Here is a 27,823-nt window from a genome sequence, read left to right on the forward strand (position 1 = left end):
ATGGCTGACCTTGACAGTTTTTTACAGTCAGACTTTATCTATGTTAGAAAGATACTTTCAAGCAGTGGTTTAAATAATGACTCTGAACTGCAAGTATTTTATGCAACAGATAGCTGGTTATGTCATGAAATAACTGAACGTAGAAAATACGCAAAAGATCTTTTGTCTAAAGTTCGTCTTCCGCTTCTATCAATTCCAGCATTAAAACAAATTTTAGACAGAGTATCATCAAATTATCATGAATGTAGTCAAATTATGGAAGCTGTATTAAAAAATAAACAACAATTAAACAGAAACATTTGTAAAACTACGAGCAGGTACTGCAACAAAACTTATTTTAACATATTACTATTTGGAGGTGTAAATGTTAATGTAAATGATTTTTCCAATGAAGTTAAATTGTTCGATGCTAACTATTTGAGTGAAGTAAAGTGTTTGCCACACATGAAAGAAGCCAGATGCTTTTTTGGATCTCTTTGTATTAAAGGTGAAGTATATGTGTTTGGTAGCATGGATGGTTCTAGAAAACAAAAAAAAATTAATTGAAAAATATTCTCTACCAACCAACACTTGGGAATATATAAATAACATGATAGATGATCGTAACTTTTTTTCTGTTTGTTCTTTTATGGATAATGTTTGTATCATAGGTGGCCGTATGGGTCATGTTATAGGAAGACACGATATAGCTACTTGTTTTGAGTTTAATACAAGTTTTATGAAATGGAAAGAAATATCAAAAATGAATAACGCAAGAAGATTTTCAGATTGCTCGGTATTTGAAGGAAGAATTGTTGTATCTGGTGGAATACATAATGAGAGATTAAACACTGTTGAGGCATATGACCATGTTGGAGATACCTGGGAAAACATGCCAAATATGATTAGCGAAAGAAATAGTCACAAACAAGTTGCAGTATCAAACAAATTGTTTGTAACTGGTGGTAGTCATACAAACAATTGTGAAGTTTTTGATTCAATTACTAACAAGTTTACTTTATTAAAACAACTTACTCAAGCTTCTAAATTTGATTTGTATGAACCTCATGAAGTGATTACTAATGGCAGTAAGATTTATGTTTTTCAGAGAAACAGTCAAGTCGTAACATATGACTTCGAAAACAGTAAATGGTCAGCAAAGTCATGTGAAGCAACAAAAGATTTGAAATATTTTTCTTGTGTTGAAATACCTTTGATACCGTTTCAGAAAAATACTTTTAAAACTCAGTACCAAAATTGCAGAGACATTGCTTTTTGTTCTTTGCTTTAGTTTTTTCTATTTGTATTGTCCACCTGTTTTATAGGTAAAACTAAAAAAAAAATATATTTTAAGTTTTTAACGGTCAAATATCATTGAAATTTAATGTGAAGCTTGTAGAAGTAGAGATTAATATTTTGTTAGGTTAAATGTGAAATAAGACAAAAAAAAATTAATGTTGTTCAATAATTTTTTAAAAGCTTGTCTCTTTCAAGTAGTTATTTAAATTTAAAATGCACCCTATTGAGCTATTTCTAGAAATGTAATAAATTAGTGTCGACTATATATATAATGCTTTAATGTAAAAACTCGATTGATTTTAGACTTTTATACAAAAAAATATTGTTTATATAAACAACAAATTATAAATTATTTTAGGTAGTACACATAATTTTTCCCAGCAATTATTAGCTAAAAATTTTCTAAAGTTTGCTTTTACCGCTAAGGAAATCTTTATATGTTTACTTCATTCGTAGTATGTGAGTATTTTTGTCTTTGATAAATCGTCAAAAAGTATTTAAGTATTATAAGACCTGACAACAAAAAAATATTTCATATAACTATTCTTTTGAAAAACTATTTTGACCGTTCTTTTGTCGTTCAATAAATAATCTATATAACCTATCGTTATCGTTGTTTATTTATTATTTATCCGAATCGTTTTAATAATTTTACGAAAAATTTAAAATTTATACATAAATAAAAATGAATAAATAAATTTTAACTAATAATATTTAGTATTAGAACATAGTAGAATTATAAACTTAAGTAATCAGTTATTTAAATTGATATAATGATTTAATATCTTAGTGACGTCATTTGACTAAATAACGTCAAATCACTTCAGCCAGTTGTATTATATAATTACTGATAAAAAATATCACTCTCAATCTCCACACTCAATTTTTAAAAAACTAATTAAATTAAACTGACAACAATAAAAAAAATACTATTTTTTACTCACGATTAAGTTTGGTCTTATTTGTCTTTTTATTACTATATTTTTCGGTAAAATTTTAAAAACCTAAATAATATATTTGAAATAATTTGTGTTATTTACCAGACTGATGAGCGGTTCGATGTCATTGGCTGCTTTATCTACATATTTTAAATTGTTATCTTTAATACTCTGAAATTTTTATATTTATTTAGTTTACATATTAAACGAAGCGACGATAATTTTTTGTTAATATATTTTTTTTTACTATTTTTTTAGTCAAAAAAAAGAAGAATAATTTAAATTTAACTATTTTGCTTACTTTAGATTAATTTTTTTTAAATAAATTAAACGAAAATGATACTACTTATTATACATAAGTTACAATAATCTTTAACCTTATAAATTTGTATGCAAAACTTTCAAACTATTTAATGAAAGTTTTGACTTAGAACTTTGCAAAAATACATTTTTTAAACTTTTCTTGCTCTCCAGCTACATTTTAACAACGTGGTAACACATAAATGACTATAACAATTTGTCTCTAGTGAGTTTTAACGTTAAAAAATTAATATCCATAACTAAGTTTAAATTTTCTAAAATTTGTTTAAAGTACTTTTAGAATATAAATATAAATTTCTTATGAAACGGTTAAAGTTATTTTTTTTTAACTTATATAAAGATACTGTTTTCGTGGGCTAGCATTTTTATAATTTTAGATCTTTGAAAATTAATTTATTATTTACTATTGATTAAGTAATAATGCATCGTTATTAAAATTTTTATGTGATATCAAAATATAATTTACACATTATTAAAAAAAATATATATAAAGCAATCAAATACTGTTAATGAGTTTAAGCGAGAGTTTAGAGTAATATAAAAATATAACAATAAATAAATTCAGTGTACGAGAAATCAAGCTGTAGAAAGTTAATTTGTTATTATAAAACAATAACCATAAAGTGATAATTAGTTTTTAATAAATTAATATTTTTAAGACTCATCGGTTATAAATTATCTTCATGAAATTTGTAGCTTTGGATTTACAAATCTAATTGGTGTTCAAACTAGAGGTAGTAATAAGGGAGGCATATTAGTTGATAACTCTTACTGTTCTAATACCCAAAGAGTGCACAAAGCAAATTTTCTTTTATCTGAAATTTCAGATAAGTTTCCATAATATGTAAGAATCAAAAGTTGTAATTTAACATAGAATCATGTAAACACTCAGTTTGAACGGTATCATTTTAAAATTAGTACTAACAATCTATCAACTGATACTATTAAAATTATAAATATTTTTCAAGTTAACGAATTTATTAATTCCAAGGATTCAGTAATTTAAATTTTGAGTGCTTGTTTGAAAAAGTAAAAGAATTCATTAACAAAAATGTTCCCCCTGTAAAGCTGTCAAAATCTAAACAAAAACTGAAACTAAAACCGTCGATAACCAAAGGTTTCCGTAAGTCAATTAAGTGTAAAAACAATCTTTACAAATTGCTATGCAAAAACAATTTTAGTAATACACAAAAATTAAAAACTTACCAAAACAAACTAACAAAATCAAAACTATTTGTAAAAAAAATATTTTGAAAGAGATTACAATGTTTTAATAAAAGTTCAGCAGATACCTAGAAGGTATTTAATGATATTAAAAAAGACAGAAAAAAAGTTGTGAATTTCCAACTTAAATTGTGAAACTTTAATTTAATGACGAATATTTAACCAATCAAGTTGAGATTGTAAATAATTTTAATCTACCTTTGTCAACTATTGGAAAACAACCATTTTCTATACTTAATATAAAGCAAAACTTTAGTTTAAGGTATCTTAACTTCAAAAAATACAAAGGAAAATAAAAGTGCTAAAACCAATATTTCTAAATAAACATTTCTATTGTAATGTATACAAAAAATGGCACGTAAACTTTGAGTTATTCAAATAATTAAGTTTTTTCGATAACTAACAGAAATAAGAATTTAATGTATAAAGTATATGTAAGATTTTATAAGTTTTTTTTTTACTTAAAAAAATTGCTTACAACGGTCTGTATTGTTAGTTTGAAACGTTTGATCAAAATTAATCTGAATATATTATAACTAAAATTTCATTTACTTACATATACTTCTTATGTTACTACAATTTCTTATTATTTATCATTTAGTAAAGAATTCAAGTCTTAATAAATAATTTTTTTATTGTCACTTTATAACTACCTCTATTAATTTTCGTTATTTAAACAGTGGCTGCAACTATACTTTAAAAATTATTTCTTTGTATAAACTGGTTCAGATTTTTTTCTGTTAAACACCTTTAAATAGTAATATATGTTCATAGTAATTACGATAAATTTTTGCTGCGCTTTTTTACGCTAAATATCAGTTAATTGTTATTTCAGTTTATCATTTTTAAAGTTTAAATGATTGTTTTTAATTAAAAACTCAACTTCTTCCGTGTTAACAAACTTATATCAACAAAAGTTTTTTAAATTTAAAAAAATTTTCTCAATATGGTTTCCACATTATTTGAAATCAGAATCAATCTCAGCCTATTTTAGTCTTGCTTTAGTCATTCAAAATTTAAATTTATAACTATCAATTAGTCACTTGAAAGGTTTTATCACATCAAAGCTACAAGTTTACAATATTGAAACATAACTTAAATACAAATTAAAGCTATATATGGTGCGCCATATTTTACACATATGATGTTGAGAATATTTTATATTGACAGAAAAAAAAAATCATGATATATTCTAATAAAGACGATGCTTATCAGAAAAACATAGGCTTGCATAAGTACTACGACGTGTTTAATGATTATTAAAAATATTTTATTATTGTTTAAATAATTATTGTTTCAAAAAAGATTAAAAAATAAAGCTGGTTGACTTATTTTATTAATGAAACTTAATTCAGAACATAAAAAAAAATTTTCTTCTAGCTTTGTAGCATTAGTAGGCATCTTAGCACTCATCTTAGAAAAGAGTAAAAAGTATTTTAACGTGCTCTTAAGCACTATAAATAACAACTTCTTAATTACTAAATTGTTAACATTTACTTTACAGTTTTTATTTAAAACTATAATAAGTGTTTGTTAGAATTTTAAATAGTGTAAATTTTATTTTCTATTCTCAAGGTGTTAATGGGTTTTTTATAAAAAAGCGTTCGACAAACCTGCAAAGTAAAAGTATAAATCATATTACATTGTACTCTCCTTACAAAACAAGTCAAATTTCAGTTCAACATAAATATAGGTTTGTAAGAACTTTAAGTAGGTTTGTGTAACATTATAGTTATTTTACATTAACACTTGTAGAGTTTTTGATTAGTAACTCTTGTTTTGAACTTTTTAGACAATGATAACGCATATCAAAGATGTGATTCTTTAACATCATTATTAAAAGAATAAGACTATTTAGTATAAAAACTAATATATTTAAGAAAAACAAACTCTGTAATGTTAGTACATTTTTCTAATTTCTAAAAAGTTTTTATTTATAGTTGCTGTTGAAACTTACTTTTCATTAAAAAGTAAATTCTTTATTGATTTAAAAAAAAAGTATGTATAAATAATGTAAAGCGATCATATCTATGTATAGTGATTTACAAATATGTTACTAAAAGTTAAAACCACACAAACCTTAGATTTGTTCGAGTCTTTTTTATTATTTAGTTTTGACTTTTATTTTTTGTTTGTACTTCAAACGCGCTTAATTTGAAATATTTATCCGAATGATGACAAAATGTAAGTGTATTAAGGTATTAATTTGAGATATACTTTGCTATTTTACCAAACGACATTAGAACTATATTATCATAGTTTAGTAAATATATACTATTGTCTTTTTTAAAATTAAAACCGTCTACAAATATTTTAAATACTTAAATGTTAAAAAATTCACAAATAATTAAAACAGGTACACTTGTTATATTCGGAGAATGTAATTTTTTTTAGTTAGTTTCTTTTTAGTAAACTATAAAAAAACGTGATATCGTCATTTACTATTATTTTTTGCGTTAATTACTTTGTTAATTTTTACTTTTTGTGTTTTTATTTTAAAAAGCTATTTAAAATTTTATACTATGTTATACTGTTAGGTTCTGACGAAAAGTAGTGAAATACGTATTAAACTACCACAGACAACTTGGAGAAGTGTTTTATATCTGATATGCATTTAAATAAAGGCTAATAATGTTTGAAGCTAAGCTAACAGTACAGTCTTGTAATATACTGATCAACTGATCAATAATCAAACTGATAAATAATAATTAAGAAACTCTTTTAACTCTGTAATTTGAGTGATCAAAATTATTTTTTTTAAAGAAATACTACTGCAGTGTCTTAAAAAACTTGTCTGCCCCAAATGGTCAATGTCTATAATTTACAAATCTTAAATAACATACAGTCAAAAGGCCGTAGTAATTTTCATGAAGTCTAAAATAAGTAAAAACAGTTATTTGTTTTGCAATTTCAACATATTTATAGATATTTGTTCTATTATGCTTTAAAATGAGCTTAAAATGGCATTTAAGGAAGTTTGATAAGTATTTAAGAAATAAAACAAATGAAAAAAAGTAAGGAAAAAAATGAAAAAAACTTAAAAAGGTTAGTTTTATTCAGATATGGATCTTGCGATAAACTTAATGTAACAAACTTGTTTTTTATAGCTTAGAAGAAAAAGAACTAAATGCTTTTCCGATGATAGTTATATTTTAAACACTTTTTTAACAACTAAATTATTTGACATTTTAGTTTTTGATAATTATAGCAACTTTTTACATATCAAAACTTCTAACATACGAATGATTTTTGGTACTTAAAACTGGTTAAGAATTTTAAAAATTAAAATTTTAACATAATATTTAAATATAAAAAAAAAGCAATTTTTTCAAATTCAAGAATAAAATAAGAAAATGAAAATACCTGAAACTTAGTATAAAAATAAATTTGTTTTTTCTTACTTGCTTTCAAAAACTTAACATTTTAAACTTAACAGATAAGCTTAGTTATATTTTTAAACCTTCTTTTACTGGGAATGTAAGATTGTATAAATTTAAACTAGTTATTTTAAATTACATATAAATGATTATAAATTAAAATAAATGACAACAATTTTTTTCAAGCAGTAAAAAGTAAATAGTAATGAATTCGTTAGTGTAATAATTAACTATATTAATAAAAATTGAAATAAGTAAAATGGGTTCAATGAAATAGAGTTATAGATTAGAAGCAATAAATAAAAAAAAAAAGTTAATAAATTTAGTTAAGCATTTAAAACTGTAAAAATCACGTTCAACTTAAAATGTTAATTTTCAAGTATTAAGTTTTAAGTTTAGTTAATTAATCAATTATAGATTATAAAAATAAATCTATCCAAAATATTCAAACATTGTTGAAAGTAAGTTAGGGTCGTTTTGTTTATTTTACGTGTAAAAAGTAGAGTTAATAACTTACACTGTTGATGTTGTTTAAGTAAAACGTTTAATCTAATCAAGAACGTAAACTAATTATAATTATTTTATCTTTCTTAATATTGATCATATTGAGAACCGCTTACTGTCTAGGAAGCTTAAAGTCCCAGGCTATAAAGTATTTCAGTTCCTTTGCTTAGTATTAAAAAACAAAACATTTAATTTGTATTTATATTTAACATCGTTACAGAAAGCTCAATTTTCTACGTGTTATTAATACTTTAGAATCAAAGCCTAGAAACAAAAAAAAAACAAATTAGCGTTAGATATTGAAAGCTTAACTTTCTACCCGTGTTTTAGTAACGTTTTGTATAAAATTAAAAAAACAATATATAAGTCCTCGACCACGATTTAAATTTTGTATAGCCAATCTTTTATCTAGTAGAGGGAAATTAAATGTTACTAAGATTATTTAGATTAGTGTTGTTTCTTCGCAATTAGACAACTAAGGTGTCTCTTTCTGAGTTCCAAAAAATTATATTTTCAAACTCTAAAGTTTATTCATTGTCCATACCATAATAAACAAATGATAAAAATCCTCAAAAGAGAAACACCCAAACAAACTTGGTTGCTGAGGATAGTCCTAATCCTTCAGCATTAACCCGATAACTAGATAGTAACCATGCGTTCTTTGCCAGATATACAACTTATTTTACTAAATAGTTACTAAGAAAATTCAATACATGATATGATAGTAGTTTAATTCAATTTAAATTTTTTTTGTAAATGTCTGAAAAGTTAATTTCAAATTGTATGCAATTCACAAGTTTATCATTGTAAGTTATTATAAACTTTAATCAAATAGCTCACTTAGTTTTTGTTTTGATGTAATACACATATCTTTTTAAAAAAATATCATTAATAGTTTTCAAAATGTTTTTTTTTTTGAATTTATGAAAGTTTAAAAATGAAAAAAAAAAAGTAAAGATATATGTAAATTTAGTATAAAAGTAAATTAATTTTAAATAACATTAAAAAGGCATTTTGATTTTAAAAAAAGTGAATTAAATTCAGTATATAGAATTCTTAATTTTTCTATTCTTAAATTTTATTTTTATTTAGTAAAAATATTATATTTACGTGATTGATTGGAGATTTCCTTTTAAAACTATAGTAAATAAACCATACTTTTGGCAACAAGTATTAAAATAATTTATCTCTAAAAAGATTTTCTTAGTAATCCTCAAGTTTTATTAAAATCCCCAAACATTTTTAACTTTTTTTTTTTTCAAAATTCTTGGATTTCATATATGAAAACCATGAGCATCTAGATTAGGGGTTAGCAACGTAAATAATTGATGGGCCGGATCCAAAAAAAAAGACCTCAGCGGGCCGGAGCATTTCGAGTAAGTGATCTACCGGATTCAGTTGGATCCTTTTTTAGGTCCGGAGCCTAATTTTTTGATCCGGCTAAATACTAATTTTAGACAAAGATCCGAATCCCAATGAAATCTAACTTGAAAAAGATTTTGATCCGGCTGGATGCTAATTGATCGGGTATTTCACAATTTTGAATCAATATATTAATAACCAAGTTCTAAAGTATGAAATTTTGTGTTAATTGTTGTTAAGTATTTATAAATCTATATTTATTATAACTCTAGACCGAGTTAATACTAGTTAGTCTTATAAAACAACAATTTACTTACTAAAGGTTACTCGAGTTTAATATTTCAAGTTAAAACATTAAAAAATTGTTAACTATTCGACATTAAATTTTGAAAGTCCTTGGCTGGAGTTTTCATTAATTATATTATTCAAAAGTTAACTAACATTACAGTATTAAACTACTACCTTTTAAATCAAACAAACTATTAAAGATTCATTACATATTTTTGCACGTATAAAAGAAACAAAACAACAAATAATTATGATATAATAAATAGTTTTACCATAAAAACCGAAAAAATAAAATCAAAAGATCTCGATGAAACACTTAAGGTTAATCATATATTACTGTTGTTTAAATCTAGTTGCATGATGCTTTGGGAAAATCTGCGAGTGCACTGAAATACCGATTAGGTTTAAAATTAGCTTATCCATGTTAAAAAAAAAACGAAAATATTACTAAACGAAAAACTAACATAAAAAACTGTCCTGTTATACTTTAAATGTCAAGTTTTAAGATTTTAGCAAGATTAGTTACATCAAAAAAAAAGTCAATGAGACATTTGTGGATCATCAAAGTTTTTTACAACTTGTTTAAAATCTGGATGTATTTTCGAAGTAGATGTTCTCAGTAATGACTTCAGATAGATATCAGTAAGATTTGAACGCAGCTTACTTTTATTTATATAAATGATTGAGAATGTTTGTTCACAAATATATGTAGACCCGAATAGAACAAGTAAATTCATAGCTATCTTTTTTAAATTAACAAACTATGACTGGTTAAGTAGGGCATGAAATCTTTCAAATTTTAAGGTTTTGAATTTTTTTTTAGTGTAGTGTTAAAGTGTAGTACTGTCACATTGAAGTTTAACAGTTCTAACTGTATATTACTACGTGCATTTTCGGTGTCAAACGTCAACTATGATGACACAATATCAAATTCTTCTACTAGTTGTTGAAAGTCTGCAAAACGACAATAAAACTCATTATCAAGTGAAACTGTTGTCATCAATTAGTCATCAATTAACTTTAACCATTAAGTAAATAAAAAGTCATTAATAAAAAAATTAGTAGCAGAAAAGAGTGCAAATTGGAGTCTCAACTTGAAATATTTCAATTTTGAGCAGTTTGACTTAAAATAACTGTCAATATTTAAAAGTATTTTTGTTTTACTTTTCTAAACAAGTACAAAAACAACTCACTACACTTCTGGAAAGCAATTTTTAACACGTGTATCTTTTATGAAAGTCATTATGGTCGGTAAGATCATCGAAGTTATTTCAGCAAACAATTGTTTTTGGATAATTTTAGAAAGGATTACTTCAACTGACTCGAAACAGTAAAATATACGGGTATAAAAAAAAAATAAGAGTGTTTTTATCACCACAAAAATAAAAAGCCAATTTTACAATCGTTTTCAGGGTCACAAAACTTAACAAATGTTTTAGTTTTATTAAAATAGTTCTAAAAACGTTTTGTACAAACTTTGTAATATTTACATTGGCTGGTCGGATTTGATATAAATTTAATTAATAACAAGATTTGAAAATGGTTAGCGGGCCGGATCATCTACTCGCGGGCCAAATCGATTTTGTCCGCAGGCCGGATTCTATTTAAATTTAAAAAAGGTTTTGGGGCCGGTCATTTTCACTCCGCGGGCCGTACGTTGCCCGACTCTAATCTAGAGTGTGTGGTAACACAGTAGTATATCTAGCTCAACAGTTATACCTGTGAAATTCTAGCAAACTTAGGTGCAGTCATTGACCAGCACATGGTAGGGTGCATACTTGAAATCAATTGTGCAAGCAGCTAGAACAAAGTGCTGCTGCTTAACAGCTAATTTTTTTTTTTAAACATCGGTTATTTTGCTTGGCGACAATAATAATAATGTAATAATATAATATAGTTCACATGAGGCTTGTAAAAATGTTGGTAAAAATTATTTATTATTTTATTCTTACCATGTTTCAGCAATTTTAAAAAGAAGTTCAAAATTAGTAATGTTTACAGGTTGAAATTGAATGTCTTGTAAATGCAATCAAGCAGAACTTAAATGGGTGCAGAAAAACTTGGCAATTGAGGTCATTATTAGTTTGTTTGAGTACTTAATACAAAGTAGACTTTAGAATAGGTGATGCTGGTATATTTATATTTTGGCTTAATACAAGTTAAACATTAATTGAGCTACTTCACTTGCATGTTAGTGAAATAATTAATAATTGAAAGTTACTTATACCTAACTGCTTGGTTTTTTTAGCTAGCCTTAACTCAATCTCCTTATTTGTACTTAATAATGTTTGTTTGCTTACTGTTAGTTACAATTTTATAATAAAAAAAAATTAACAAAAACTATTTTTATTAATTTATAAGCTTAATTTGTTAACTTTTGCTTTAATGTTTTTAGTAACAAAATGTATAAAAAAAATGATTATTGTTTAAACTATTAGAAAAAATTGTTTTAATACATATTTTAAATAGATAAAATAGGCTATAATCTAATTTATTTATGTACAAAAATAGATAAAATTTTCATTGTATTTTTTTACTGTAAGTTGCTGTAGTTAAAGTAAGTTAAATATCATTGAACAATTTTTAAAAAAGACTGCATTTTTTGTTTTAAACCATTGCATTATCATAATTTGTTTAGTAATCTTACAAACTTTTTTGAGGTTATTTTTTGGTTTTAGTTAGTATTTCTGTTCAATAAAATCAGGGTTGAAACAAAACCTCAAATACTTGAAAAATGGATGTTAAAAATTCAAATTAAAAAACCTAATAGAACGTGAAATGTATAAAAAAAAAATAAACAACCTTTTTATATGTAAAGTAAATAAAATTCTATTTGATAACAATAATAAATGATTTTAAAAATATTGTTCATAATATAATTTTTATCAAAGAAGAAATTTTTAGCAGTAGTAGTTTTAACCTACTAAAAGTTTATTTTATAAAGTATGTAACTTACAATCTGATCTTTGTTAGATTACTTATATAATTTTAGGTAGTTTTGCACAGCCTTACATGTAAAACGTACCACTGACTGTCAATGATTAGTTTTAATTATTATTTTGGTTGTAAACTTATATAAAGTTAAAAGGATTGTCAAAAAACCTGGAAACCTTGAAAAATCTGGAATTTGAGACATTTTGAAAAAAAAAACCTGGAATGTTGAAATAAAACACCAAAACACAAAAAAAATTGAGTCTTTAACAACTTAAACATGTTCAGTAGTAAAGTTTTGGTTTGACACAAAACATCTATTCTATAAATAGACATACTTTTGTCACCATCAACAATTTTCTTCATTAAAATACAATTAAAGTAGCTTAACAGTACCTTCTTCAATGGTTTTATTTTATTCAACTTGGTTTCTTATTTTAAACTTAATAGACCCAAAAACTTGTACTTTTATTAAACTGGAAAAAATTGCCAAAACCATTTAGCTATCCATCTTTATGAAAGATTTAATAATTTTTTGTAAAGGGTATATAAGGCAGTAATATTATTTTCAATTCGTTTTGTCTTAAGTTTTGAAAGTAACTTAAAGGGGTTTTAGACATAAATTTTAAAAAAGTCCAACTTAATTTTTGCAAAAGAAAATTTATAAGATAACTTTTGTTTACAGTGTAAAAAACAAAACTAAACATTTTTAACTGAAGCTTTATTAATTATATATATTTTAATAATAATTTATATGTTATTAATTTATTCATATAAATTATAGGCTTTAAATGATTTTATCTAAACATTATAATTTGGTGCTGCAAGTAAGTAATAATTTAAAAATATATAATAAAACAGTAAAAAATACATATAAATATTACATTTATTTATTTTCTATTTAACAAAAATAAAACCTATGCTATGGTCTATATCAGGTCTTCCTAAACTCTTTTCAAAAGGCCCTTTTTAAAGAAAATAAAAAAAACTATTACACCTCAACCAACACTATTCAAAAAACTATCAATTATAAACACCAAGAACTTTTTTTTTTCCAATTTCAACCCCAGAATATATAATACAATTTTGAAATAAGGCCTCATATCTCCCTGTAGCAATTTACTGCTTATTCCCTCCCCCCATTCGGCTCCTTGGTTAATTTTGGGATACCTGGACTATATTGACTTTTGTACCATTTATTATAAATTCGAAGTTAATTTTTGTCTTTATTTTATTTTGTATCAGTATCATGAAAAAATATACTTAATAATTGATGGGAAATTTTAAAATAATTTTTTTATAAACAAAATTTTTAATAAGTTTTTAATTTTACTAAATAAGCTGGAAATACTTTAAATTTAATGTTAAGCTAAATATCAAAAAAAAAACTTTTTTTTAAATTAGTTTTAACTAGAAAGTTAACTTGAGTTAATTTAAATATTTTATAATTTTCTCCATACTTAATCGTATAAAAATTAATTTTAAATTAAATATGAATAGTGTAGTTATGTTACTATTAAAATTTTTATTCAAGTAATAGTATTTTCAAATGTTTACGTTTTAATAGTATAATCAAATAAAAGTATCAGATCTGCTACACGCTTGCCATTGGTCTTAGATAAATTAATTAAAAGTTTTATAAGTATTTTTTTTCTTTTTTAATTCAATATAAGGCTAAAAACTATGTTAAGTAGTATAACAACATTAAAAAAGGTTTAATGAATATATAATTTATTAAATCAGGTTTTTGATGATAAAAAATGTGTATATATGTAATAGATATTTGTGTCAAGTCAAAAGTTAACTACTTAACATGTAAAAGTTGTTTAAAATTCAAGATTTTTTTTAAAGTTTAAGGTTTTTAAGCCTAAATTTGCAAATTTAAGGATTTCAAGTTTAATGACGTACCTGTAAGTATGTATGTGTTTTTAGTCAGTAGGGTTTTTAAAAATATTAAGTGCGGTATTTTTTGTTGATCATAGAACTTTATGTTAATTTGAGCATGTCTCACAGCACTTGAAATAAATGATTTAGCTTGGATAAATTTCCACTCAAGTGTTCTTTAAGTTTAATCCAAGAAATTTTTACCAAAATATTAGATAAGCTATTGTTGCAAAATTGTAGTTTTGTGCAAAATAGAGGTAGCAGGCGAAGCGGCTTTATTTTTATTTGAAAATTGCTTTACAATATCCTGAGCATGGCATTTCAAGTTAGAACAGTTAAATTTTGAGGTATCAAGAAATAAATACAAGAAATAACTTTAAATAATTTTTCTTTGCTAACTCTTTTTGAGTTAACTTAGTAAAACATCAGCCATATTTTTAGATTCAAATTCTTGAAAAGATCAACATGTGCTTTAAAAAAAAAATCGAGTGAAAGCTCGATAAAAAACGAATACTATTATTAAAAACAATATGTAACTGCTAATTATCTCATTTTTACTACAAAGTACTGTAGTATTCTGGTAATTTTTTTTTATTAGTGTTTTTACTTTTTTATCGATGTATTTCAAGTAAAATTTATTATTATAAGGTTTGCAAAAAAAAACGTAAAAACCTTGAAAACAGGGAGTTTGACAATTTATAGGGGTATAGAATAAAAGTTTTTTTAGTCATAGTTAACTTTTAGAAAAAGATTCAAAATTTCAAACAATAACTTTTGATAACAGTGAATAAAACAGACCAAGTCAGTTTAACTTAAGCTTTAATTGTTATCCTTTATAATTTATGGAATAGGTTATTTACTTATCAATAAAAGTTTTTGGTATATAATAATTTTGTTTGTGTATTTTAATCTTGTGCTAAAAAAAATTGAATAGTATACTAAAAAGGTAAAAAAATATATTTAAATTAAATATTTAGTTGTTTTTTCTTTAGCAATTAAAATAAAAATTAAATCCTATGCTTTGGTCTATATCAGGGTTTATGAAAGTTTTTTTTTCAAAATGTCTCCTTTATAAAGTTAAAAAAGCTATGGCCCCTTACAACAACATTACTACAAAAACTACCATTTAAAACACCTAAGACCTTATTTATTTGTTTTTTATTTGCAGCACCATAAAACTTAGTATAAATTTCAAATTATGACCTCATTACCCTGCTTTGGCTCCTTTTCGGCTCATGCCCACCCCACTTTGACCTCTTTGCTGCTCATGGTCCTCAAGGGGTGATTTCGCAAACACTAGGAAGTCCTGGTCTATATTGACTTTTGTACAAATTTAATATTTTCAAAGTTAAATTTTATTAATGTTTTATTTTCTATATGTAATATAGTTTTTTGCCTTAACTAAAACTGTAATCTTTTCTATATATAAAATAAAAATGTTAATATATTTAAAGTTTATATAAACAAACAATAAAATTTTGTTAGTTTTTTTAAAAAGTTTAAGAGTATGTTTCACACTTGTCATAATTATTTTGAATGTAATTTGTATTAATAAAAACCAAGTAAAGTTAAAATTAAAAAAAAAATTGGTATTGTTAACTTAAATTTACTTAAAACTTTTTATATTTTTCTAGACATTTAGCCATAAACAAGGTCGTTTAAATTATAAGTGTGTCTAGTGTATTTATGTTACTACTATAACTTATTATATATTTTTAGTGTTTTCAATTCTCTAGTTTTTAAACAAGATGCAAATTAAAATAGCATGTCTGCTAGTAAGTAAAAAGTGGCCACAAGTTCTCGAGAATTTTTTTAAAACATGGACAGTACACGTTTTTGGACTATTTTTATTTCAAAGTTAAGTTTACGGTTGAAAACTGTGTAAAGTAGTAAAACAACATTGTAAAAAGCTACTATGAATGTGTTTTTCAATGAAATCTTTTTTATGATGACAAAAATAGTCTATATATATAATATAATATTTGTGTTTAGTTAAATTTTAACTGTTCAACATGTTAAAATTGTTTAAAATTCGAACATTTTAGTAATTTATGTGCAAATTCCTTTTTTTTATTCGCAATTTCATGTTTTTTAGCCTAAATTTTCAAGGCTTCCAAGTTTAATGATCACCCTGTAAGTATTATATTTTTCAGGGATTGCCTAGTTTTTCAAGAAATTTTTATTGATCATACATTTTTATGTTAGTTTGAGCATACCTCACAGGACTTATTAATCAATGTCTTAATGGCTATGATAAGTTTTTGATCATGTTTTACTTAAGTTTACTCCAAAGTATTTTTTTAAACTTTAAAACAGTTTTTCCAAATATCCTGGACTCATGAAAAAACCAGAATTTTAACAATTAAGGCTAAAAAACTTGAGAAATTAAAAATAAAACTAGAAAAATTAGCTTTTTTAACAATTTTATTTATTTTAAGTAATAAAATTTCGGTATGACACAAAAATGTAACCTTTATTAAAAATTTTTGTAATAACCATTTATTTTTATCAAATAATACACTTAAAGTAGCTTTACATTATCTTTTAAATTAGTTTTCAATGATTTATAATATTCAATTTAATTTATTTACATTTTAAGGTTTAAGATATGAAGATATCTAAATATTTGATAGCATATTATTTGTTTAATTAAAAAAAGTTTTTAATGTGCTTTTTAACTAACTTTACATATTTTTATCTGCTAATTCTTTTGGAGTAAACTTAAATAAAACATCACAATTTTTTTTTTAGAGACTATTTCTAGAATAGATCAACATGTTCCGTGAGACAAGCTCAAGTTATCATATATTTGTATGATACACAACAAATGTCATTATGAGAATTACTATGTATCAACCTAATTTATTTTTGCTGTAATACAATAGTAATGTAGTATAAAGTACTTTTTTTTTATTTTAAGTTATATTTAAATATTTTTATTGATATATTTTTATGCTTAATTAAAATTTATTATTACCAAAAAATTTGAATATTTAGAAAATCCTGAATTTAGATATATTTAGCTAAGAACCTGGAATTTAATAAATTTTAGAAAAAACCTTGTAAAAAACTTGAATTTGAACAAAATTACTGAAAACACTTGTAATTTTTAATAGTTTCGAAATAATAAATAGAAATTTTTCGATTGAATCTAAAAAATTTATCATTTTAATAAAAAGTTTTTGTCATCAATAAACTTTTTTATGTTAAAAAAAGAAATTTGAGCAGCTTTACGTAAACATCTACTCTTTTTTATGTTTCTATAGTGTTTAAAATAGTTTCTTCCCATAAACTTACTTTGAAGTGTAAACTAAAAAATGTTTACTTCTAAAAACTCAAAAGAAATTTTAAATACTTGAAGAAAAAATTTAAGGCAGCCTTATTTTTTCGTGTTATAAATTCTTAAAGGAATTAAAATAAATTACCTATTCTGTTTAGATGAAAGCTACAAAAGTTAAGTTACAACAAGAAGGTTAATTTTAAAATTGTAAATGCATCATTTGGCTTTTTGTTTTTTATAGGTCAAAGTCGTAATTATATGAAAAAACTTCTTAAGATAAGTTAAGTTTTTGTTTAAAGTTTAGATAACCTTTACGGAATCTAGCATTTGAATACGTTTGTATTGTTTTAATACATAATTTGTCCTCATATATATACTCAATTAAGATAAAAGAACTTTTCATACTTATTATCGCTTTAATTTTAGTTATAGTTTTAAAAAAATAGGTATTTATTGAAGAGATTCTTAACAGATAAAACTAACTTTCACTACTTGGTAGTATCATTTTATTTTAACTTTCAACAGTTAGAGTTAAACATACTTTTTAAAAAAATTAAATTTGTCTCAATACATTTGTTTTATACATAAATTATTCTTACTTTATTTCGTTTACTTCATTGCAAAATAAATAGTAAATAAAAAGTCAGATATTATACACTAACATTATAAACGTTAACATTTTCAAAATAAATTGGCTTGCTAAAACTAAAAGCATAAAAGTTAGTAAAAAATCTAAATAATTTTGATATAATCTAAAACTGGCTACTTATTTTGAGTTTGTTTACGCATTAAAACAAACGTTGTTACATTTTTTTATGAAAGCTTTGATTACAGATACTACACTTAACCAGTTCACTATAACCGTTTATTTTAAAGTAGACTTGTTTTAAACTTGTTTTTTGTTTTTACGGCAACCATTTGAAACGAAACCGAAAATATAACCGTTTGAACAGGAAAATCATTAAGTCTAGTTAAATTTTAACACATACCTCTTGTATTTAAGCGGGACATTTTTATAAAAAAAATCCTTAATAGTTTACCGATAGATTTCGTTAGCTTTAGATGTAAAACAAGCCACTCTTAAGAAGTAATTTCAAATAGATCCTTTAGTTGTTATAGATTTAGCTCAATTAAATAATGATAAAAAATTGTTTGTATATACGTAAAGGTTAATATATAACAACAGTTTAAGTTTTCATCTTTGCTTTAAGCTTAAGATAATTTAAATGGTCTCTATGCTTAAAGCTTTAACAGCTAAACTTAGTTTTTAGAAAATGAAAATATTTTATAACATAACTTATGATATCATAGTAAAAACAACCATAGCAATTTTGACTAAAGCTTAAATTATTAATTTAAAATATTCTAAGTAGTTATTTATATATTATTAACTTGTTAATATATTTTTATTTTCTTTAACTTATTTTATCTAAACTTTATGATTTTAAGGTGATAAAAAGTTGTAAAAGGTTATAATTCTAAATAGTATAATAAAAAGCATTTAACTATATCTTAAATCTAACATTTAGTTATTTTATTAAAAAAAAAAAACCTTTGCTATGGTCTAAACTAGGGTTGTCCAATCCTTTTTAAAAAAAGCCCCCTTAAAAGAAGTTTAAAAAATTACAACCTTTAAAAATTTTACTCAAAAAACTACCATTAAAAACACGCAAAACCTTCTTTTTTTTCTGCTGTTCATTTGCAACTTCAAAATATCTAATATAATTTTCAAATTTTGATCTCGTAGAACCCCTTGTGGCTCCTTTACTGGTCATGCCCCGATAGGGGCAACTTGGCCAAATTTGGGAAACTCTTGTCTAAATTGAATTTTGTACCATTTCTTAAAGTCAAAAAGTATATTTGTTTATTTTTTAGTATTCTAGTTGTAACATAAAAAATATATACTTAAATATTAGTTAGTAAATACGAAATTATTATTTTATTAACAAATATTAAAATAAATTTTTAATTTTAATAAGCAGAAAAATTGTAAATTTTAAGTTAATCTTAAGAATTTTTTTCTTTTTATTAGTTTTAATTAGAAAACTTAGCAGCATGTTTAACACTTGTCATATTTATTCTAAATGTGTAAAAGTATCTTTAAAAAAATTAAGTATAGTGAGAAAAAAAAATTTACATTTTTCTCCACATTAAGTCATAAATTACGTTATGTTTATTGTGAGTTTGACTAGTGTATTTTTGTTACTACTACAATTCATTATTTAATTAATAGCATTTCCAAGTATCTAGTTTTTAATACAAGATGCAAGTTAAAAAAGCAGATCTGATTGTAAGTACAGGCTAGCCACTAGGTTTTAAGAATTTCTTTAAACTTTCGAAAGTTTACATTTTTGGTCCGTTTTAAATTTAAGTTTAAGCATAAATTAAATACTGTATTAAGTATTATAATAATGTTGAAAAAAGCAATTTTAAAGGTGTTTTTTAATTAAAAAAGCTTTGATGATGACAAAATGTATGACAGGTTTTTTTGTCTTAAGTCAGAAATTTTCTAATTAACATGTAAAATTGTTTGAAATTTCATGTTTTTTAGTCAATTTTGTTCAAAGTTTCTCCAGTTAAACCTCTCAAGTTAAATGTTTTAAAAAATTTTCTCCTAAATTAAAAAATTAAAGGTTTTTTAAGGATTCAAGGTTTAGTCGTAACCCTGTAATTATTTTATCTAGTCATGGGTTAAGTAGTTTATTTAATAGTGGTGTTTATTGTTTATTTTAGAACTTTATGTTAATTTGAGGTTGTTTTGGCTTTGTTAAATTTTCACTCATGTTATTGTAGGTTAAATCCAAGATATTTTTTCATAAACTTTAAAATAAACACCTAAAAGTCGTTACATGTTTTGAAATAAAAAATAAAGTTTTTTTACTTAAATTTTTCCAAACTAAAAACTAAGTTATTTATTACCACTTATAAACAGTGCAAGACTAAACTATGATTTCTGATACTCGTTTTCTTTTTCATCCACTAGGTAAAATCTCTTAAAATAATATTTGCTCGTATCAGATAATTTTTCCACAAGTTTATTATCCATTTTTAATTTAGCCCCTTTACTAGTTGTTTTCCTAGTAACTAAAATTATACAAAAGGGGTGATTTTGCCCATTTTATATTTTTTTGAAAAAGTTTAATATGCATTTTTATATTACGCAATATCTGATATAGAACTTTCTAAATACTTAACTTTTAATCTTCACAGAAAACCATATTTTTAAAAAGGATGAACTTGTGACATCAATGAAATTAAACAAAATTTTACTTAAAGAAATTAAAGATGAAAAAATAAAGAAAACTATAATGTCCGAAAGTTATAAACAAAATTGTTTAGTAACATATTGCTCATCAAATATTTTCAAGTCATTGAGTTCAATTAAAGTTTCCACGAACTTTATTGAGCGCTGTTTTCCAATGATTGCTGATTCTGATAATTTTCTAGGGTAAGATTTTATTTATATTGAAAAGATACTTTCAAGCAATGGTTTAAACATAGCTTAGAACTGCAAGTATTCAATGCAGCAGATAGCTGGCTGTGTCATGACGTAACTGAACGTAGCAAATACGCAAAAGATCTTTTATCTAAGGCAGACTTGTCATAATTTGTTTTTAACTTAATTGAAGCTGTTTAAACGAGATTGTCGCTAAGCACGCGCTGTAGTATACAAAAGAAAAAAATGTTTAAAAATTGAGAGAATAAGCTAAAGAAGAAGTTTTTAATGCATTTCTCAACTATACTTTTCCTTTTTTTATGACTTTAAAATGTTTAAATAACTTTTTGTGTATTAAACATTTCTCAAATGTTATGTGTGATTGCTTTTATTAGATCAAATTTTGTTAATTTCAATAACAAAATGTACTTAACAATAATTGAAACATTGGAAATGATATATTTTTATGGATTGGAAAACATATATTTTGTCAGTTATGTTAGTATTTTCATTTTAAGATACTCGCTTAAATTGAATAATAACTTATTTGATTTTATGTAAATAACTTTTTAGTACTACATATCTTGTACAGAAATCTAAGACAAAATTCATTCAAAAACATCTTTATAAAGCAACAAACAAGTAAAATCGATTTCGGCTAACGCTTTTCAATTACTTTAGTTAGCAACTAACTTTAAGATTAAATTTTGAGTATATAAATAGTTAGAGGTTACATCAGAAAAATCAATTAACACTAATTAGCTTAATTGAGCAAAATTAATTAGACATTCACAATTCATAAATGCATATATAAAACAGTTTATCAGTAATTTAACTAAGATAAGCAACATTAAAATAAAATAAAAATAAGCGACAAAATTCAAATAAAATCTATAACAACTTATAAAGATTAGATTTATAAACATATTGTTGCTTACACAATTTAGGTTTATATGTTTTTATAAATAGAGATTCTAAAACACTAAGGTGATAATCGTTACGAGCTTTACTTAAAATTGAAAAGTTACTATCATTATAGTTCTTTGCGCAATCTGAATTGTTTAATAAGTGTTCAGCTATCGCTGATGATCTATTAGATGGTTTTTTTAAACCAGTGTCCATCCATCTTCTGAGGGAATTAAAAACGTGTTGGTCCCTTCTAATATGGAATCTTTGAGACGTTCTGCCAATGTACTCACTGTCACAGTGGCACTTGTACATATAAATAATTTTGCTTTTTTCCTGATCGGCAGTACGGTCTTTACAAATTCCATTTAAGGGCTTTCTTGTAGCATGACTGATTCTTAGTTGTACAGAGTTAAAAGTGGAGTTTACAGTGTATTTTACAGTCTTTTCTAGAGCAGTTGCTACTTTACCGAAATATGGCAATCTCAAATATACAGGGCATTTTCTAGGACCAAATTTAACCGGTTTTTCAAATTTTGAAATTGTATTGTTAATTGTCTTTCTGACTATATGCGAGGAATTAGATAAAATAAAAAATATTTTTGAAGCTCTTGGTTATCCATCGCATATAGTCAGAAAGACAATTAACAATACAATTTCAAAATTTGAAAAACCGGTTAAATTTGGTCCTAGAAAATGCCCTGTATATTTGAGATTGCCATATTTCGGTAAAGTAGCAACTGCTCTAGAAAAGACTGTAAAATACACTGTAAACTCCACTTTTAACTCTGTACAACTAAGAAGCAGTCATGCTACAAGAAAGCCCTTAAATGGAATTTGTAAAGACCGTACTGCCGATCAGGAAAAAAGCAAAATTATTTATATGTACAAGTGCCACTGTGACAGTGAGTACATTGGCAGAACGTCTCAAAGATTCCATATTAGAAGGGACCAACACGTTTTTAATTCCCTCAGAAGATGGATGGACACTGGTTTAAAAAAACCATCTAATAGATCATCAGCGATAGCTGAACACTTATTAAACAATTCAGATTGCGCAAAGAACTATAATGATAGTAACTTTTCAATTTTAAGTAAAGCTCGTAACGATTATCACCTTAGTGTTTTAGAATCTCTATTTATAAAAACATATAAACCTAAATTGTGTAAGCAACAATATGTTTATAAATCTAATCTTTATAAGTTGTTATAGATTTTATTTGAATTTTGTCGCTTATTTTTATTTTATTTTAATGTTGCTTATCTTAGTTAAATTACTGATAAACTGTTTTATATATGCATTTATGAATTGTGAATGTCTAATTAATTTTGCTCAATTAAGCTAATTAGTGTTAATTGATTTTTCTGATGTAACCTCTAACTATTTATATACTCAAAATTTAATCTTAAAGTTAGTTGCTAACTAAAGTAATTGAAAAGCGTTAGCCGAAATCGATTTTACTTGTTTGTTGCTTTATAAAGATGTTTTTGAATGAATTTTGTCTTAGATTTCTGTACAAGATTTTATGTAAAATTTATAAATTAATTTGATTCTACTAAGCGCAATTGTTAATAATTTTTGACCAATCTCAAACTAAAATTTATTATTATTATGTAAGACAAATTTAAAAGGTGCTTATATTGATATATTTCTACAAAACAGTTTGTTTTAAACAAGAATAAATAAGTGACATTATAATGTAACTATTTTATGTTATATGTAATAGAAATTCTTTTAAACAAATTAAAACTATAATTTTACAAACTAACATATAAGGAGTTAATTTAAAATACATTCATATCTATGAACTTAAAACCATGTATTTTTTCATCTTTTTATTGTAGCTTCATAAACACTGTACAAAGTAAAAATGTTTTAAATAAAATAAAACTGTAATATTCACATTTAAACTTACAAAAAAATTAAGTTTTTTATAAATAAAACAAAAGCATTGAAAACTTTTCAAAGAAACAACATATAGTAAAAACAGAAAATTTTAACAAAATTAATCGATGACTTTTGATTAAAAAATTGTTCTGTATGATATTAATTAAAAAAAAATCTAAAACATACTTACTTTTTGTTAATATTTTTGATTTGAAGTGTTAATTTTTAACTTTGTTGAGGTAAAACTAAAAATCATTCTTAAACAATATCTAAAACGTTAACACTTAAAACAGCTTTGACAAAAAAAAACAGATGTAAATTCAATATATATTATTATTATACTAAATATATAGCTTGTTTAAGTGTATTGTAGTAACACTGATCTACATAATAATGTGTTGAATTTAATAGTATTGATTTGCACTTATAACAGTTTTTGTTTTGTTGGTTGAAAAAGCTTGAAGTCTGCCACTGACAATTTTTCTTAAACATTATGGTTTCAGTCTTTAAGAGGCTAGTCTTTCCATCCTCTTTCATCATAATTTAATTTTAAGGATAGTTTCAGAAACAAAATTCCATGGCTTTGCAAGTTGATCTGAAAATACTAATGTTAAATTTTGGAATATTGCATTTAAATTTGTATAACAGTTTTAATTCATATTGTTTGAAAATAGAAAGTATACTGGCAACTGTAGTTTAAATGTGTAAAAATACATGTTTGAAATGTTTGTTTAAATTTATATATAGACTATACAATTCTAGTTTTATAAACAAGTTTCTTAAGTTAAAAGTAGTCAACGTTTTGTATTGTTGGTTTTATTCTAAAAATCTACAAGATCAAGCTGCTGATCAAGCAGTGCACTAAAAATGACTTGAAATTTCTTAAACATTTTTTTAACATATTGCAGTAGATAAGTTCTCAAAGCATTTACTACTTATTAAAATCTGTTTTACAGATTCACTGATTACTATAAGTCAAATTAAAATTAAAATTGTAGAACAGCAAAAAAATTTAAATGAAACATATCATGTAGATAGTTAGGTATTAATATTTTGACAATAAAAACTTCTGCAAATTACTAACATAATAACATTAAAAAAGTTATACTTTGTTACGTTATTTTAAATATTGCTAAAATATATAAAAATTAAATTTAAATACACTAATTTAACAGAAAAAAAAAACTTTTAAACTCAAACACATCTTCAAAATATTTCATATAGTTTTTAAACACTAGCTTTTTAGATTTATAATTATCTAAATAATTTAAACTAAAGATACCTATAAAAGACCAAAGTACTATTATAATATGTTATATATACAAAGTATAACCATTACAACTTTTTTAAAAACAATTGAGTCCAAAGCACAAAATAAATTTCTAAACTCTGCCTAAACTTGCTAGTCAACAAAATTTGTGTTTTAACAAGTCTAATTTATTTTATTTCAAAACAAATTTTGCTTATATCACATTTAATATTTAGTACATGAACTAAGCCAAAGATAAAGAGTGGTAAGTAATGTCATCTCATAACCATAGAAAATAAGCTAGAAATATAGTTTTTTTTTTTCGTTTTTTTTTTTCAAAAGTTTGCAATTAAAAATTTAATATAAATTAATTTTTATTAAAACTATTAGAACATTCAATGAACTACTTGAGCCATAGGGGAGTGTGAAGGGGTCAGGTTTTTATTAACAACTTTGATCTAAGTTTGTATAATTTTAAGTTTGTAAAATTGATCTTAGTTTTACCTTTTTTAGAAAATAAAAACATTTTTGAGATTTGGTTGATCAATTTAAGTATAATAGGTTGCTTATAAAAGAAGAAGACTATAAATATAGACTATAGTTTTTTACTTAGACCTATACTTTTCCTTAATTTTTAAGCAATCTTTGCCTGATAAAACAAATATTAAAGAATTAAAAATACAAATATTTAAAATTTCAATAAAACACTTATTTTTAATTATATGAAAAAAAAATATTTAGACTTAATTTTAATCATACAAGGATCAGTTAAAAAAAAAATTTAGGTCATAAGCTATAAAAATTGATTGAAGATAGGTTTTTAGTGATAACTTTATTTGACATTTTAGTGTGCCCTTTCTACATTATTTTACAGTACTCTTTGACTTTAACAGCCAAAATCTCTTTAATTAAAATAGATCTATTTTCAGTAAACAACTACTTTTACCAGCATCAATATGTTTAACTCAACCATCCTTCACTCTTTTTTATTTTTTTACATATTTTACATAATAATCTAACTACACTTTTTTTTTCACCTTAGGTATGTGGTAATTTCAAAATACTATGAAAAGATATGACTTAACAACTTATCTAATAAACTAATTTTATCATACTATGTTTATTATAAATACACTTAAACCCTTATCCTTTTTTTAACTTTAAAACCAAAATGACAACTACATAATTTAACTAACTAAAAAATAACAAAATATTTAAAAAATACTTGTAGTTATAAGCATATTTGAAAATAATCATAAACTTTGACTTGAGTATAGAAGTAGAATTGGAATTACTATAACAACATTTTACATCTCAATAATAATTATAAAAAATATATATGATTTCAAGCAAAATACAATCAAATTTTTAATTAAAAGACAAAACAGCAAAACAAGTTCTGAACATAATTTAATTTGCAAAATTATAACATAACTTTAAATTAGACTTAAACTACACCACACCATTTTTTTAAGTATTTTCTAAAATTTAAATGTTTTGTTCAATTCTTTAGTTAAGATAACTTAACCATTTTTTATTTATCTTTAAAAACCTCAATAATAAAAAACTTACATGGTTGTTTTGATTCATTATCTCCTTTTTACTTTAATTTTTGTTTGATTTAATATCAAAGTGAACTTCATTCATTATATTTTTAAAAATAGGGTATTCTCCTACGAGAGACTTTCATATACAGTAAAAAATGAATTGTAAACAATTCATTTGACAAGTCTGATCTAAGGTTCGATTTTCACTTCTATCAGTTCCGGCATTGAAACGAGTTTTAAACAATGTATCTACAAAGTGTCCTGAATGTAGTAATATTATTAAAGCTGTTTTAAACAAAAAACAGCAATTAAACTCAACCAGGTACTGCAACCAAACTAATTTTAATATATTAGTTTGTGGGGGTAAAAATGTTAACTTGATAAACGATTCAAATGATATTAAATTATTTAATGCAAACAATTTTTATGATGTCAATAGTTTGCGACATTTGAAAGAAGCCAGATGCATTTTAAGGAGCAGTTTGTATTAAAGGTGAAATTTATGTGTTTGTTGGCATTGACTATGATGGAAATACCGTAAGATTAATTGAAAAATACTCTCCAAATACCAACACTTGGGAATATGTAACTGACATGATTGATGGTCGTAGGTTGTTTTGTGCTTGTTCTTTTATGGATAATATTTATATTATCGGCGGGCGTATAGGTCATGTTATAGGAAGTAATACTACAGTTACTTGTTTTGACTTTAATACAAAAATTCTTAAATGGAAAAAAGTATCAAAAATGAACCATCCAAGAAGGCTTTCATCTTGCTCGGTATTTGAAGAAAGAATTGTAGTATCTGGTGGATTTCATAATGATAGTAAAAACACTGTTGAAAATATGACCATGTTGGAGACACTTGGAAAAACATGCCAAATATGATTAATGGAAGATTTCGTCACAAATCAGTTGCAGTTAAAAACAATTTGTTTGTAATCAGTGGATTTTTTATAAACAATTGTGAAGTATTTGATTCAGCTACTAATAAATTTACTCTGTTAAAACAACCTTCACTAGCTTCTGGACGAGATTTATGTGGCCCTTCTGAAGTGATTACAATCGGCAGTAAGATTTTTGTTTTTCAGAAAAACAATGAAGTTAAAACCTTTGATTTTAAAATGGTCAGTAAAAAAATGTGAAGCCACAAAAGGTATAATGTTTTTTTCTTGTGTTAAAATACCCGTGAAATGGTCTTAGAAAATATTAATAAAGTTCAGTAATAAAAGACCTTTAACATTGTATTTTTTTCTTTCATACATTGCTCTAAATTTTATGATATCTAGTGTTAGCGTGTATCATAGGTAATGAATAGAATTTTCAAAATCCTAGGTACAAGTTAGTAAAGTTTATTTAGAAGTATTTGAGGCAAGAACACCAAAAAGTTATTAAAAGTTTTGTAGCACT

The 27,823-nt window shown here is 24.2% G+C and overlaps 1 protein-coding gene across 1 annotated transcript; it reads left to right on the forward strand.

Annotated features, from left to right (window-relative positions):
• LOC145840764 (kelch-like protein 26) lies at positions 1–27,301 on the forward strand. Its single transcript, XM_082948092.1, has 4 exons — positions 1–517; positions 651–930; positions 22,531–22,721; positions 26,907–27,301. Exons 1-4 carry the CDS (start codon positions 1–3, stop codon positions 27,299–27,301), a joined length of 1,383 nt encoding a protein of 460 aa, XP_082804218.1.
• The last annotated feature ends 522 nt before the right edge of the window (positions 27,302–27,823 follow it).

The sequence above is a fragment of the Thalia democratica genome, chromosome 7 (genome assembly GCF_965202585.1).
Source record: "Thalia democratica chromosome 7, ktThaDemo2.hap1.1, whole genome shotgun sequence".
In the NCBI taxonomy this organism is placed as follows: domain Eukaryota; kingdom Metazoa; phylum Chordata; class Thaliacea; order Salpida; family Salpidae; genus Thalia; species Thalia democratica.